This window comes from Buteo buteo, chromosome 5, assembly GCF_964188355.1.
Source record: "Buteo buteo chromosome 5, bButBut1.hap1.1, whole genome shotgun sequence".
In the NCBI taxonomy this organism is placed as follows: Eukaryota; Metazoa; Chordata; class Aves; order Accipitriformes; family Accipitridae; genus Buteo; species Buteo buteo.
Window position 1 is genome coordinate 44,926,108 of NC_134175.1, and position 14,124 is coordinate 44,940,231.

Below are 14,124 nucleotides of genomic sequence, written 5' to 3' on the forward strand. Positions count from 1 at the left end.
CAGTGATTAGCAGCGTGCAGAACTGAACACAAATGTGTCTTGTGCTCTGAAGGAAGGAAAAGTGCTGATGTTGTCAGAGTCACCCTCCAGAAGCCTCACTTCCCAGATTTTTGCCCTCTTTCACAAGAGGAGATATATTACTTCAAAAGGAAATGTATCTTTCCAGTTTCACCACCTCTGTCTTACCATCCTGCCCCTGGTACCTGAGCATGTTATGTCCAGTACATCTACATCACAGGGATATATTATGGCCAGAATTAACTGGAAAAATCAAGACACGGAGAAGGCACATGCAGATACAGCAGATACCGTGACACGAGAGCTTCTCCGTATTTTTATCTAAAGACATCACAACACAGTAGCAGAACTAGATCTCCATATCTCTGGCTTCTTATCAATCAACTTTGCTACAAGATCATCCAACCTTTTGTACTGCAAACTGATAGTTCTTATAAATATACTATTACATCAAACAAAACCTTCCTCTCTATACATAAACTCCTTAGGTTTGGGTTTAGATTCTCCAGGAATCTGGGTCCAGCACAGATTTCCCACAGAGTAGCAACTGTATAAAACCTCATTCCCTTTTTTTTCTCAACCATGTTAATCTATTCTCTATCTGTGGTACCTGCATCACCTGTAGATACATTGCTGCATCACCCAGTGGAGTTTGTAATTCTCTGCATCTCTTAAAACAGTCGTATGTGCCAGTTCATATATTACATTATACAGTTAGAGATACTTAAATGAGACATTGATAATCTGAATAATCAATTTACTTGGACAATCTGAGATCCCCCTCCTCAAGTTGGATGTGTTCTTTTTCTTTCATGACATTATTGTAATTGCTTAAACCACTTTTGTTGGGATATTTTTTCCACCTTAATTACCTTGTCATTTACTATTAGGGATGTTAATATGGTCATTAAATGTCAGAAATAGCTTTCAGGTTTTGTTCTCTGTCCGGTTCACATTCCTGCAATTCAGAAATGTCCAGCCATATGCATTTTCTATACTTTGACATGTCTTAAACTATGCTCAGTACCAAGTTTATTACAGCATTAAATTGATGAACTTGCTCTAATAATCAATGTATAAATACTCAATTTAAAGCTATAATAAAGAAAACATAAAACAGCCAACTGTTGAGTGTGCTGAGCTGCAGTGACATTTGGTGGTCATGCACAGCAACGTTTGTACAAGCTTCATTTAGAGAAGGTGGCAGGTTAATTGGAACAAAACACAAATGCAGTACAGCATCCATAATAAGCAGCCTGTACCAGTGATCTAAAGAAGGGAAAAAGAACTGAAAACCTCTTTCCACTCCTTCCAGACATCCCCTCTCAAACTAACATTCAGAATAAGCAGATATCTTGAATTAGTACCAAGATGTTTTTATACATATATATGTAAATATAGTAAGAGATTGCAGCAGGCAACAAGTTGTTTTTCTTCCTCTACAAACAAAATGTTTGTAGCTCCAGACTCCTATTGCCGTAGCTGGATGAAGTGCAGGTTAATGATATAGCTTGCTCGGATTCAAGAGTTGGTTCAAGCAAAATTTAAACTAATGGAAGCTGGAACCAGTATTGGAGGGGTAACACTCCACAGTGTGACACATCATAAGTGTTACAGTGTTCCTTGGTTTTCAGCTAATGTATACTCATGTATTTCCCCCCACCCCAAAGTTTGTCACAGAGCAAAACCCAAAACAGGAGCTGATGAAGACCTGAAGGCTCCTATGCCAACAGCAACTTTTACCTGTAGAAATTGCAAGCTTCAGCTAGGACTCTAGAAAAGTGCTCTTAAAGCTTTCAAATTTATCGCTAGCCTGATTTTATAATGCAGTTTGCGTATCAGTATTTCTGAGAGATGCTCTCTTACCTTCCCAGGGTGCTGTGCTCACACTATGACAGTTACAGAGGAACCAAGACTGATATGCTGAAAAATGCTAATTGACAGTCAACGATAGCTTTGCAGATGGATTGAACTATAAAAGATACTGTTTTGCCAAAAAAGTGGATACTTATCACTGAATTAACTTTTAACAAGCTCAGGTTGACCGCATTATTTTTTTTTTTATCAAAACCATAATCCTAAATTCAGTTACCAGAAGAGCTTGGGTTTGCTTTTTATCTTCCATCTTTCACGGACCGAAGAGGCTAGATATGGCAGATACCCTAACCCATCACCTCAGCAGAAGCAAAGCACATGAGGAGCGAGTGGATCATCCTCTCCAGTATCAAGCAGCTGACAAAGACAGGTCCTTACCAGCAGGGTCTGAGGACTCTCTACTTCGTACCACTTTGGCTGGCAATACCTCATGCAGGGCATACGCCACAACCCTGCTTGCAGGGCTGTGGTGGTGTGTTCCACGGCCCCGTCCCCGGCTGTTTTACCATCTCAGGAATTCCCCTGATGCCTTAGCCTTTGTTAATGAGCTGGGTGGTTCAGCATCTCTTGAGCGCACCAGGAACTCTTGAATGGCGACGGTGGGGAGCAGCACTGACCCTACCAAGAATTCCTGTCACCTGGTGGAGGTGGGGAATGAGAGCAGGAATAATTAGTCATCCCTGTGCGACTTGGAACATCCCTCTCCTGGATTGTAGCTTGAGTGAAGTGGTACCAGTGTTACTGGAATTCCAGTAATTTGGTGGTGACCAAAGACAATCATCTCTTGAATGTATGAACAGGGGTCCTCGGTGAGGCCCTTTGAGCTCTCCTGGACCACAGCGGGCTGCGACCAGCATCTCCCTCTGAGTGGGACACCTCTCAGAGCTCACGAACTCTCCAGTTTGTGAAAATCGGAGGCTCAACCCTCTGCCCATTGAGAAAATGCCGAGACATTTGATGTGAATATTTCACTGAACTCGAGGGGAATTTTTAACAGGTATATCTTTGTTTACATATATATCTTAGTGTCTGTGTGCACATGGGTGTGAATTGACCCGGGTATCCAATAGCAAGTATAGTATAAATATTGCCTCTCAAATCTATAACTAAGTCACCATTGTGACTGTAGTAAATTTTATTGCATCTCTTCGTAAATGTTAAAATGATCAAACTCTGCTAAATCTCGTATTCACCTCAAACTGTGAATGAACCTCAGACTGCTGCTATACACATAATTCCTTTGGACATAAACCGTTGACCAAGTCTGGGACTAGGAGTGGATCCAGCCACACCTAAGCTCCATCAGGAGTTTATAAAGCAAGGGGGTCTTCTCTGAACCTCATGACTCAATGGGAGGGTCTCCCCTAACTTTTTACATCTCCAATTTCTGTGCAAATCATGAAAAATCAATTCAAACTCAATTTTCCGTTGTATGTTTCTCCCTTACACTTTTGCATCTTCAGTCTCTGTATAAATCATTCTAGTCCGATTCCAACTTGATTTTTCCTTGTACACTTCATCCATGTATTAAGTAATAGAGTGAACCTTGCCATCGAACTTTGTGAAGTTGTGCTTTTATAAATTCCTATTAAATCACTTTTGCCAATACCCTTGACGGTGATTCTTTAAGTGGTCCGAACCACTCATTCGTGACAAGGTCAACTGCCCATCTCATGGGGGCTTTGAAATACTACAGTCCTCCAAAATAAATTTACAATTTGCATTCTCTGTAGGCACTAAAAATAAATAAATGAGTAAGAGCTACGGGATTTGTATCATGTCCAACAGTGGATAACTAGAACATGTGCAGAGTATTCGCCACCCTCTGCACAAACACACTAGATATCATTACCCCATAGGGCTACTGCAGATTTACATTAATTATTAATATGCACCTCAGCAGCACGCTCGGCCCAATTCAAAGCGAGATGCAGCAACACCTGGTGTTTGTGTGCAAAGCACCCCAGAAGGTTTACACATTGAATTAAGGAAAAAAATGCAATGAGCTGTGGCAGGGAAGATAAGCGTTACATGGGCAAGAAGGCATTGCTTATAGTAACTAATCCACAGGCATAGCTCAAGTACCCGTGTCTACAGAAGTAGAGAGCGCAACAGAGATTCAACCCGTGTCCACCAAAGGCATCTCACCAGCTCCCGGCCGGCACGCACATGGCGTAAGCCCTGGGCGTTACAGAGCCGAGGGTTTTGCTGCGCCTTTGAGCGTCCCCGCAGAGGGTCTGCCCTCGGAGCAGACCCACCGACGCCGCGCAGGAGGCAGGCATTGCGCGCAAGTGTCTCAGGAGAGCAGAAAGGTGTGTTTGGAGCGGGTGCGGAATGGGTAGAGGCTCTTAATTTGCAGCACCCGGGACACCGGAGGGGTGCTGCAGGACCCCAAGGAAGCGAAGGGGCAGAGGCAGGAGAGGAGAGAGCCTGACACCCCCTCAGCTCCCTGCACCTGGCAGCAGCAGCGAATCCAGCTCCAGCCCCAAATCAAAATCACCTCAGCCCCCCATCTGAATCACCGACATCCCCTCTTCCCCCCGGATGTCGTCCCTGCAGACAAGTTTTGCTCTAGCTCTGGTTGTACCCAGGTGAGGATGCCACAGTCCCAAACGCTTAGTAAGCGTCGTGATCAGGAGGAAGTGTGTATTACTGGTACACCAACAAAAAGTTCTCGTCTTTGTACGTGAGGTGTTTCCTCCTTGCGCTTAAACGAGATTTTGAGCAGAGCAGCAGTAGGGTTTCTTTGGGAAGACGGAGAGTCTAGCTCTAATGGTATGTACACAGACTTTGAATATGACAGGAAAAGAATCCCTAACAGAAAAGTTATCATTTATAAATGTGAAACATTTCTAAAATGCACTATATTTATGGGACTTAGCCACATCAATGTTTCTAGTCAAAGCATCGTATGCCATTTAAACATGGAAGCTGTTTTTCCAAAACACACGTTTAGCTCAGATGGCTCTGCTGTCTTAAGAATCACGTATAAAAGATGCACCACACATTTCTCTGCCTTGCCATCACCATATTTCAAAAACTGCTTATATAAATTATTGAACTGCCTACTGCAGCATATCCTTCTGAGCCTAGTAGCAGCTTTTCTAGAAGAGAAAGGAGGGGCTTCAGCCAGCATTTAAGTGATCTGCTCACCTCAACAGAAGACCACAGCATGGACCTTCCCTGCCATACCCCCCTCTCACCACCAGACCCAGAATGCTTCTGTATAATGGTTACACAGAGGGAAAAATCTAAGAACTAAGTAAAAAAATCTTAAGCGTGGTCTCCAGCACTGCATGTGTCATCAATTGTGGGTACCACCAGTAACACGCAGGGGGGGGGCACCCAAGGCTGCAATGCATCCCTGCTAGATAGCAAGAGCCAAAATATCTGCTGCCTCTGCCCATTACCCACTTCTAGCGGGCATAATAGTATTAAGAGTTAACTGTAGAATAGTAACAACCCAGAAATATCTTCCATGAGCAATCCCGAGTCACAATTTAAGTCCTTATGTTTGAACAGAGATTTAGTTGTCAAATATCCCAATCAAAGCTTTTTTTTAAAAGAGAGGAAGGGGAAGCCTTCTGTTCAGGGATGGCTCAGTTCAGCTGTAGCTCTCTTTTACTACCCTCCGAGTAGGGTTTTTGAGGTTTTGAACTTTTCAGATACTCTACATGAAGGTCCCTCACTGAGAATTCACTATTGCTTAGTCCAACCATGACAGCTTGCATTTAAGGACTCTGCTTCCTGCCTCACCAAAGCACTTTGATACTTTGCCAAAGAATAGCAGGTTGGATTTGTCATAGACCAGCTTGACAGCAGATTGCTGGTCTCTTCCTGTTTTAAAACAAGTGTTGGGGGGGTGGGGGGTAGAAACAACCCATAATCCCCTTTTTTTTCAGGAGCATTTTCATTTTAACTTCATTTCTTGGTGTTTAAAATCTTATTTAAATCAGACTTGCAAGTTTCCTGCCTTTATTTCATTCCCTCCTTCAGTTTTGCCCTGTTTGGAATAAAAGGAAGAGTCGAAATTTTCTTTCCTGGCAATTTCTAAGCTTCCTCCTTCCAATCAGCCCTATTTGTTCCTATACTGGGTAGCAGACATCCTGTTCTACTTTACACAGATTTCTGCACTTGTAGAGTTTCACAACCCCACCTATTGCATTTTAAATTGCTACTACTTGCTTTCACACACACACTGATCCAGTTAAAATGTAGAACTAGTCTGACACGTGTAAAGTTGTGATGCGTCTTAAGACTCAGAGAAAAACGTAATTATTGAAAACATAAAAGAGTATTAAGAATGAGGAAAAAAATCGTAACCCATCCATGGTTAGACAAGCAGTAGCTCCCTCGCAGCACTCTGCCTCCAGCTGGCTCACAACGCAGGGCAGAGAAGCGCTGGTCCTGTGTGGCTTCCACCAAGGTTTCTTGCCCTGCTGAGTACACGGTGAGCGAAGGGAAGAACTCTCAAAATCAAGCACCACCACCTACTTCCCAAACACTTCAGGGTCACAAGCACATCCCCAGGCCCACTTCAGGAACCTCCACTCTCTCCTTTCTCCCCCGAAGAGCAGGATTTCATCACCCACCCTCTCCAGAACAGCCCCGCCGTGGCACAAGAGGAGACCCGAGAACCAGCTTCCTCCAACCTCAAATATCACCCCAAGCCCTTCCCTTGAAAGATTCCCTGTTCCCCAAGGAGGGCAAGCAGAGGAGGAGGCTCTCCTTTCAACCACACAGCTCCCTTCCTCTCCCTGCTTTCCCAAGGAGGCCTTTGGGCTGCTGCTCCCCCTCCCCATGGGTGTTCTTCAACTCCCTCTTCTCTAGCGGCACGGGAAAGCAAGTCAACCATTAAGAGAAAACCCTGATGTAGTCTTGTCAGATGTCATGTTGTGCATCTACATTGCACCAGATGCTTTTGGCACTCAGACCCACAAGTTTAGTCTCTGCTATCATTAATGAATACTCATTAGCATACCAATGGAATTAAACCTTCTCATCCTATTCTCATTACATCATATTAAGACAGAGAAGAGTCTTGTCCTAATGCTGTTTATGAACCACATTTCAATTTCTTCACTCAGGGTAAACAGCACCTTGCTCTGTTTTCCTACTGTGGTGAGGCTTCTTCATGAAGCACTGTGCCACTCATTGCAATTAGCTGAATCTCCTGCTCTTCCAATTTGTTATTGCTAAGCTCTTAGTTTACACTCTGGGCTTTGATTTTTTTTTTTAGTAAAGAAAATGTACCGATAGTCACTCAGATCCTTGTTGGAAAAATCTGACCACAACCTTGCTTCCAGCCCCATCTCAGAAACAAGTTTTTGAACCCAAAAATGCAGGACAAAGCAAAGCTACAAAATTTTATACACTCACTGTGCTCCTTTTAAGCCTGAAAGTTCTGCCTACATCAATTTTCCACATTTCCTTTTCTTTTGTCTTGCTTAATTCCAATTACACTGCCAAATGATCGTACTTGTTCCTTCATTTGTGGTCCTCAGCTTCCTAGGGTAAGGTGTATTTTTCATATGATGTTCTACACAACCTCCTTCAAATATTTCACTGGTATTCAGATTCACTGTATTTCCACAAGCAATTCTTACAAAAACAGATAAGTCCCTCTGTCCAAGTTCAGTACAAATTCCATTCCAATTAAAAAAATATGTCAACCCATCAGTCCAACATATGTACTGTCTAGTACAACCCAAAAGGAAGAACAGTTAACTTGACAATGTAAATAGCTTTAAATGTAACAATTTGCACTGTTTTGCAAAACAAAAGATTTCACCGTAACTGCTCATTTCAAATGTGGAATTATATTTAACAATTCCTATCTTATAATGACTATCTGAAATGTAGGATATAAATTAAACACAGGACTAAAAATCCGTAAGAAACCATGTAATTAATCATTCTTTTGTTGTGAAAATAACTGAAAGTTCTGGCTCTCCTGCATTAGTTTAAAGTTTATTGAATCAAGCGTTGGCTACATTTGTCTCTAAGGTTACCGGGTTTTGTGGTACATGCTAAACCACTTTATTTTAGAGCGAAAGCTCTGAATAGAGCAACATACTGCAATAAAACATCTCTTTGCTTGTCTCCTCACAATACTCTTCTTTCTTACCTCTCTCCTAATGATGCTGAAAACCTTCTGAAGAATGGATCCTAGACATTAGTTTATTTGTCAAATGTATATGCCGGGAAAAGGCTGACGGGTGCCACTGCTAGGACAAACTGGTGCACTTCTTCAGGCTTGTTCTGCTCTGTTCAAAGATTTTAGAAGGATCTGCTTATTTTATAAAGCAACTCTTCTGCTATATTACCAGAGATGAAACATTCTGTCCATGCATATATTCTCTTTCCTCTTTTTCACAGTGATGTTAGAGCATTTACCAGACACTGCCGGAGCTGTGATTTCTGCCAGCTGGCCGCTCAGCTGGAGTGCGTTTGAGTGGATCACCGAGTGCCCGGCCCAAGCTCCCCACCCTCACCTCTGACTAATGAGAACAGCAAGACAACCACACTGCTTGGTCATTTTATAAAATACTTTTCTTATTCCTGATGTAACAGTTCCCAGTTTTTGCTTATCGATTGCGCTCCCGTTCCAGCGTTCTGGATCCCTGCTGGATCCAGCAGGGACTTTGACAGACTAAACTCGGCGTAAGAGCTGCAAAGGTTCTGCGCTGGGCGGAGGATGGGACCGCCTGCGAGTACGGGTACCTGCTCCCTGCCTGAGCCCTCTGGACATCACCTGCACGTCGACATCTAAATTCTCTTAGAAGCACCCCCGACAGCTGTGCTCTGAGCTCACTTATGACACAAAATACATTTTAGCAGAAAACATTTTTCTAATCACTTTCCTTAGGGAAGTATCTCCTGAGTACCTTCCTACCAATTATATTCCCGCTGCTGGTTTTATCAATCAGAAGCTTTTTTTTTTTTTCTCCTTTGGTCATGAAATCTAAAAGTGGGCTGTTAGCACTTCATGGGATATTTTAATTAAAAAGAATTGTACATATCATTTGTGTCCTCATGGGGTATAGCCATTATTAAATCAATTTTGTTGTTGTTGAGTTAGACTTATGTAAAGGCAGGATATTGGATTTCTAAACTAATTATACAGGCAAGAAGTCTGGTCCCAAGTTTAATGGAAACTTTGGACTGCATACACTCAGGTGGTTTAATTTCCTTAATTCTATCCAAATACCCGATCAACTTCATCTACCAGCACTGTAATTTTCAGGCATTGGAAAACAGGCATTTCTTTTACTTACCGCTGCACATTTTGGTACTAGGTTTGTAGGAAGCATGTTGTGTTACCTCCCTGGTGACTGAATCACCAACACTTGTCATCCACCTCCCTCCTTGAAGCCAGGCTCCTTCTCGACTTTCATGTATGAAATGCAACAGATAGAAGTTTAACTAAATCCTTTCTTTTCTTTTCAAAGCTCCAGGCACCTTGGAAGTTGTGACTCTCCTTAGCCACATCCCACGAGCTCCCCATTCTCTGAAGAACTCTTGAAATTGTTCAAAGGAAAAAGAGAAGGGATCTGAACGGTACTGAAAGATGTTTTGCAGAAGATGCACCAGTAATCAATACCAGTGAGCTTCTTCCTTCCCCAGAGGCAACTGACTCGACAGCAGGAGTTAACTTGAAGTAAATATAAAACGCTACGACCACTGCACCTTGCCTATGTGTTTTTAGGCTGTGCAAAAGAAACTGGTATTCAGTTTCTTTGGGCCAGTCTTCCTTTTGCTTCAGTTTCTTCAGTAACATCTAATAAACCTGCAAGGAGGGATACTAGGTTACACCTTGTATCCTCTGCATTTCATTAAAGGAGCCAACACTCAACGCTCCCAAGTTTCCATGGAGAATCTTTGGCTTCAGATCAAATACAGCTCTTCTGCCTTAAAAGGCACAATTTCTCAACTAAATGAACCTAACTGACTCCATACTCAAACTAAGTGCCAGTACTGAGAGAACAGAGGCAATCACCTTCATTTTCAGACACGGGTAGATCTACATATGCCAAAACCATAGGAACAATGAGCACTTGGTTATAGCAAATCATAGCAGACGTTGATCAAACCAGGTCATAAATAATTCTGTCCTCACTGCAAAAAGATTAAAAAAAAGAATTTAAAAATAATCAGCCTTTCTTTGTACTCAACAATCTGGAAAAAATATTCCAATTGACATGCAGTTACTCCTGATTTTGTAATATAATTGAAATTTCAATATGACCTACAGGTTTCATAGATTTTGCAAGTCCTAATAGCAGAAAAAGGAGAGAGGAAATCAAGAAGGTAGAGATAAGCTCTAGCAAGCAGTAAATGGATGTGCTGATTCCCTAGTTTTCCAGAAATTAATGGGTCTAGTCTAGTAAGTGTCATATTTTAAGGACAGCTGAATCAAACAGTCATTTTTCAGACCTAAAATGTCATCACAGTGCTTCACAATGGATAAGTTACAAACCCCCTATGTTTTTCATGCCATTTCTGTGCAAGGCGTACTAACTCTTGATCAATACTGTAGATCACATAGACCAATTAAGGAGTGATTGCCATTAGTTATGTATCTAGGACCTGATAGATAACAATATTCAGTTGTGCTGTAAGGGGAAGAAATATTTGAACAAGTTAGCAAGAGCAGAGATACCCTGTACACCAAATTCTTTAGTCTAACTAGAATCAGAGGCTGCATCTGCAAATACTTTCGCAGTATCTGAATTTAACTCATACATAAAAATTTCAGAAAGACCAATTAATCTGGGTCTGATGCTCACCCTCATATACTCATTTATGTAAAAACACCTGTATATGTAGGACAGTGTGAGAAATATGAAAAACATTAAAAGCATACCACATTTCCACACAGATAACCCACATTTCAGGTAACACACTTTTTAAACACACCAGTCCTGGCAAAAGCACTCTTACAGAAGCCATGTCTTCATGCCACCTTCATATTCAGGTAAGTTGATCAAAATTGGAGGCGAGATGCTGGGATAGAAGAGTAGGGAATGGGGGCCTGAAACAGTGAGTTGAACAGGGAAAGGAGGAGTCTGGGTGTGGGTTCCCAGTCTGATCTGGGATAACGTTTTTCCCTGAGCACATGCATAATGCTGTTGCTGAGACACAAGCCTTGTTTGTTTTCTTTTGCAGGTAACTAAAGGCTATACATGTGAAACGTAGTAAATACGAGCACATAGTAGCTGTCTCGCAGAGAAACAGCCAGCGCCTGCTGAGAAGAATTCGCCTTTTCACGTAGCCTCGGCACGCCGAGTCCATGCAGTACGCTCAACGCGTGTGCCCAGCCTGTGGTTTCTTCGTCTGCATTTGGCTCAAATCGGGAAAAATGTCCCATTGAATTCAACTGGATTAGGACCTCATTTACCATGTTTGGTTAGGAAAAGCATCAGTATTGTCAGGTGAGCTTTTATTAAGTAATGGGTGTAATTTATAAAATCACAATCTAGAAGTCCTAGCCAATAGAAGACTTCAAAATGTTGTTCCTCTATAGAAAACAGGATTTGCAAAACCTTGTTTGAATTCTCTTACTTTTTTTGTTGTTTTGTATGGTCTTACTGTAGTGCACATAGTAGCCTCCATACATATATACCGTACCTAATACTATACCTATGTACTCCATATGGACTCTAAATACCACAAAGCAAAGCCATACTTTGTGGCGACACCGGGACCCAAACAAGATATCATTGCACATTAAAATTGTATTAAAATAATTGAAAAATAGTTAAACATTGCTAATAAAACAAGATAAATACTAAACATTAAAAGACAGAGACTTTCCAGTGTTCCATAAAACTGCCCCTTTCAGACAAATTAATTATTTGCATCATAAAAAAATGCTAACTGTGAAAGAAAATACTCCAGAAAAAAGTAATGACTAAAAAGCTTTAGGTGATTTTTGATTACATTAAAAACAATTCCCATTCTCCATAAAATATGCAGAACTTTGCATCTTAAATAGTATAGTTACCTTCAAAAAATTACTTTCTTTTTAATCTTGGAAGAAATTAAACCTTAATTGGGTAGGAAAGTATTTGGAATATATCCAGAAAGAAAAAAAATACAGCCATTCTCATGTAAGCATCACAGCATCTGTCAAGAGTTTTCACATACCTTCAGGAAGATACCTCAAATTAAGTCAACATTGTACTTGATTTCAGTGATCAGAGTTAATATTCTGCAAACCCAAACTGGCTGCCTTGTTTATTTCATAGTTTCAATTTCTATTGCTGTAATTCACCTTGGCAAATAAATGGATGTATGAGGGGCTCACCCTCTGAATAAATAATAAAATTTAACTTGTCAGGAGCTTCCTTTGCCTTGAATGAAAAACATTTCATTTCTTTGTTGTGCTGTTGAAGCTAAATCCTGTTGCAAGAGACTTAATGAGCAGCCCTGGAATAAAAACTAATGGTGTGTTCCAGCTACGTGGCCACCTTGATGAATACTAGAATTACAGCTGAGACCAGATGGAAGAAAAGGAAGATGCGCTATACAAAATATGTCTTCATTTGAGGAGTAAAGTATTACTCAGTGGCATTATACATTGTTAATAAATTTTCTTTATCTGAAACTATAATTTAATATTTATGTATCTAATTTACATGTGACAAAGTAGCATATTCTAAAATTAGAGTGTAACCAGCAAACTATTAACTACTATAAACAATACCAAAACACAAGTCAAACATATTTTAAGGAAACAATAGATACATTTTGGACTGGGGAAAGATTTCAATTGCAGATATTGTTTTAAATACAGCTGTTAATTACATCTTGAAAAAAATTCTTCAAGCTGAGAAAGATTTTCTGCTTAGGGAGTCCTGGGTATATACATAAAGACCAAGAGTACACTACCAAAAAGTCCCTTATTGGTTACTAGTAGGTACAGTAACAATAGTAAATGCTGAAATTGGGGGGGGGGGGGGGAATCTTTTTCAGTATCAATGTTTTATGATGCACTAGACAATATATCCCCTTTGAGCAGAAACTAGAGAAAATATCGTGCCCTTTATTATCTCTGTGGTTTCTTATGTGTAATAGACAGCGAAAGAATTGCACTTATTGTAACGTTACAGTAAAGTGTTAGATTGCAGCTCACCTTTTAAAATATTAGTGGCCATAATACTTATGATAGGTTGTGCATTATGCAAAGATGAATAAAGATGTGCATTTAAATTAAAAAACGAGCAACCACTTACAGAACCAACAGTGAGGCTTAACATAACAAACATGCACTAACCCTACACTTATGCAAAACTAAGTTCTTCCAGGAAACTGTAACCAACTGTTGACCTTCCACAAAGGTAAAGGTTTTGTCCCTTGGTAATATGTTTGGACTTTGTAGTTGAATTCCAGTTTATTAGCTCATTGTCTGTAAATGTGCTGTTCCACTGTGATATCCTTTAGCTGCCCTTGAGCTTCTGCAGAATCTGCAATCTCACAGTCACTTTTATTTAAGGTTTTATTGAGCCGCAAAGTAAGTCCCCTTCAGTACTACACAAATAGGCTTCCTTATTCATCCTCTTCAGGTTCCTGTGGTAAAATTGGTGTCTCCTCCTTTAAACAAGCACTAAAAAACCCAAGGATTGTGCTGTAAAGGTGATATTTGCTTTTCTCAGAAGCAATGTTATGACCTTCATCCGGGTAGATCTAGCAGAGGAGAAAGGACAAAAGTAAATAGTTTTTTAAAGGCTTTTCAAATATTTAGGGCTCTAATTTTCTTTCTCCGATCTTCAAAATGTTTAGATGACAACAGGATGATAACATTAGTTTTATGGTATCAAGGAAAGCTAATAAAACTCCAAGTAAAACTCATTCTCTTGGAATTTGAACTTACATCAAACCACCACTGCAGTGGGATCTGCAGAAAGGAAAAAATTTATATTCCCAGTCATTGAGCTTACAACAGTTTACTTAGCTGGCATTTTCAATAGTGTCTAGGCATCCAAATCCCATTAATGTCAACGAGGATTAATTACCTCATGCTTTTAGGGACCTCTCAATATCCCAGCTTCTAAAGTGTTCAGCAAAAAACCTTTTTATTCACATTTTTAACTATCTTCCTATCTTATCTAAAGCCCATCATCTCTCCCTCCTAGGGTGGATGTGGGCATTTTTATTTCTTAACTCAAATTCCACTGGAAATTTCTCCCAAGCGAGGCTGAACAAAAATCTGCAGGCTGAATGAAGAAA

General features: G+C 40.7%; 1 protein-coding gene across 1 annotated transcript in view; it reads right to left on the reverse strand.

Annotated features, from left to right (window-relative positions):
• Positions 1-12,347: 12,347 nt before the first annotated feature.
• DPP10 (dipeptidyl peptidase like 10) overlaps positions 12,348-14,124 on the reverse strand; it is a 295,187-nt gene continuing 293,410 nt past the window's right edge. The window contains exon 26 of the mRNA XM_075029375.1: positions 12,348-13,581. Coding sequence (XP_074885476.1) covers positions 13,444-13,581 — 138 coding nt within the window. The 3' untranslated portion in view covers positions 12,348-13,443. The remainder of the gene's footprint in view (positions 13,582-14,124) is intronic.